At 39.4% G+C, this 1,539-nt stretch overlaps 1 protein-coding gene across 1 annotated transcript in view; it reads left to right on the forward strand.

Annotated features, from left to right (window-relative positions):
- Positions 1-665: 665 nt before the first annotated feature.
- The window catches only part of LOC104963328 (brevican core protein-like), a gene marked incomplete at its 5' end in the record, with an annotated part of 2,000 nt that continues 1,126 nt past the window's right edge, over positions 666-1,539 (forward strand). The window contains one exon of the mRNA XM_010791903.1: positions 666-848. Coding sequence (XP_010790205.1) covers positions 666-848 — 183 coding nt within the window. The remainder of the gene's footprint in view (positions 849-1,539) is intronic.

The following is a 1,539-nucleotide window of genomic DNA, read 5'->3' on the forward strand; positions in this document are numbered from 1 at the left end:
AATTAATTAGATTAATTTTTTTAATCGAGTCCCGGCCCTACTTCTTACATTTTAACACAAATACCTGTACTTTCTACTTCTTACATGTTAACTCAAATACCTGTACTTTCTACTTCTTACATGTTGAACACAAATACCTGTACTTTCTACTTCTTACATGTTGAACACAAATACCTGTACTTTCTACTTCTCTTATTTTCCAAACAGGCTGGTTCCTTTAGTCTGAATGTGTGTTTGGTGGCGTGATCATTATTATTTAGAGTCATTGCGTGCCTATTGATTTGAACACGATCCGTGTATCCATCATTTCCTGGTCTTCTCTAAAGAAGAGGGACCAATGAAAACGTTGTCATGTTGCCGTTGTTCAGCATGGAAACATTCATTAGCTAACAATGACATTATTGTTCTATTAATATAAAGGGAGGTCAGGTACTCTTTAAAACAGCTGCTAGTTATGGGTACTTTTTACTGAAGTACATTTCAAAGCCTCTTTACTTTGACTTGAGTAAAGAAGTTTAGTCAGTACTTCTACTTTCACCAGAGTATTTTAAACACGAGTATCTGAACTTCTACTTGAGTAAAGGATGTGTACTTCTACTTGAGTAAAGGATGTGTGTACTTCTGCCCTCTCTGCTGAGCCACCTTCCCATGTTTCTCTCTGTCAGCGTCCTGTGGCGAGCCGCCCAGAGTTCCCGGTGCTAAGGTGTTCGGGAAGAAGCGTTTGCGTTTCGAGACGAACTCCAGGCTGCGGTATTACTGTGAGGACGGCTTCCTGCAGAAACTCAACCCCGTGATCAGCTGTCTGCCCAGCGGCCAATGGGAGGAGCCGCTGATCACCTGCATCCAAGGTATACCTTCAATATATCTTTAATTGTTTTTTAACACAAACAATCACACATTGATGACATCAATTAAGAAGTATGCTTTTTTGAGGAGGATGTACTGTATACTGCAAAAGTAGAAAACTTAAAACATGATCTCATATAAACCACTGGGAAAACAACTTAAATCTTATGTTCCTCTAGCACAAAGTTATCTACAATAACTATACCACACATTTGATGTCATGGCTCTTCAATGACATCCTTTTTTTTAACATAACATCACAATCACTGTAGATGGTATGTTCAAGACCCTCTAGCTTTTTGTAGAGGGAACCAGGGAGATGCTGCCTTCAGGGTCCAACACAGAAATACGACATCCTTGCACCACTCCAACAATGCTAAATCAGTGGAGTATTCTTTTAAAGGTCACCTATTATGCAAAATCCACTTATATTCCCGCGAGAGTACGGAAAACTTTAATTAATTAATTAATTTCAAATGTGGTCCAGTGGTCCGTGAGTACACTTTGAGAAGCACTGGTGGAAAGAGACTCTGAAAGTTTCAGGAACAAAGATTCTCTCTCTTTTTGATCCATTTCTATAAAAACCTGTCTGAAAATGAGCTGATCAGATTTTGGCCACTTAATGATGTCATAACGATGTTTTGTCTTGTGTAACCATTAGCCAATCAGCAACCAAGGTAACACCCCCCCCCC

Source organism: Notothenia coriiceps, unplaced genomic scaffold (genome assembly GCF_000735185.1).
Source record: "Notothenia coriiceps isolate Sejong01 unplaced genomic scaffold, NC01 NC01_scaffold00035961, whole genome shotgun sequence".
NCBI lineage: Eukaryota > Metazoa > Chordata > Actinopteri > Perciformes > Nototheniidae > Notothenia > Notothenia coriiceps.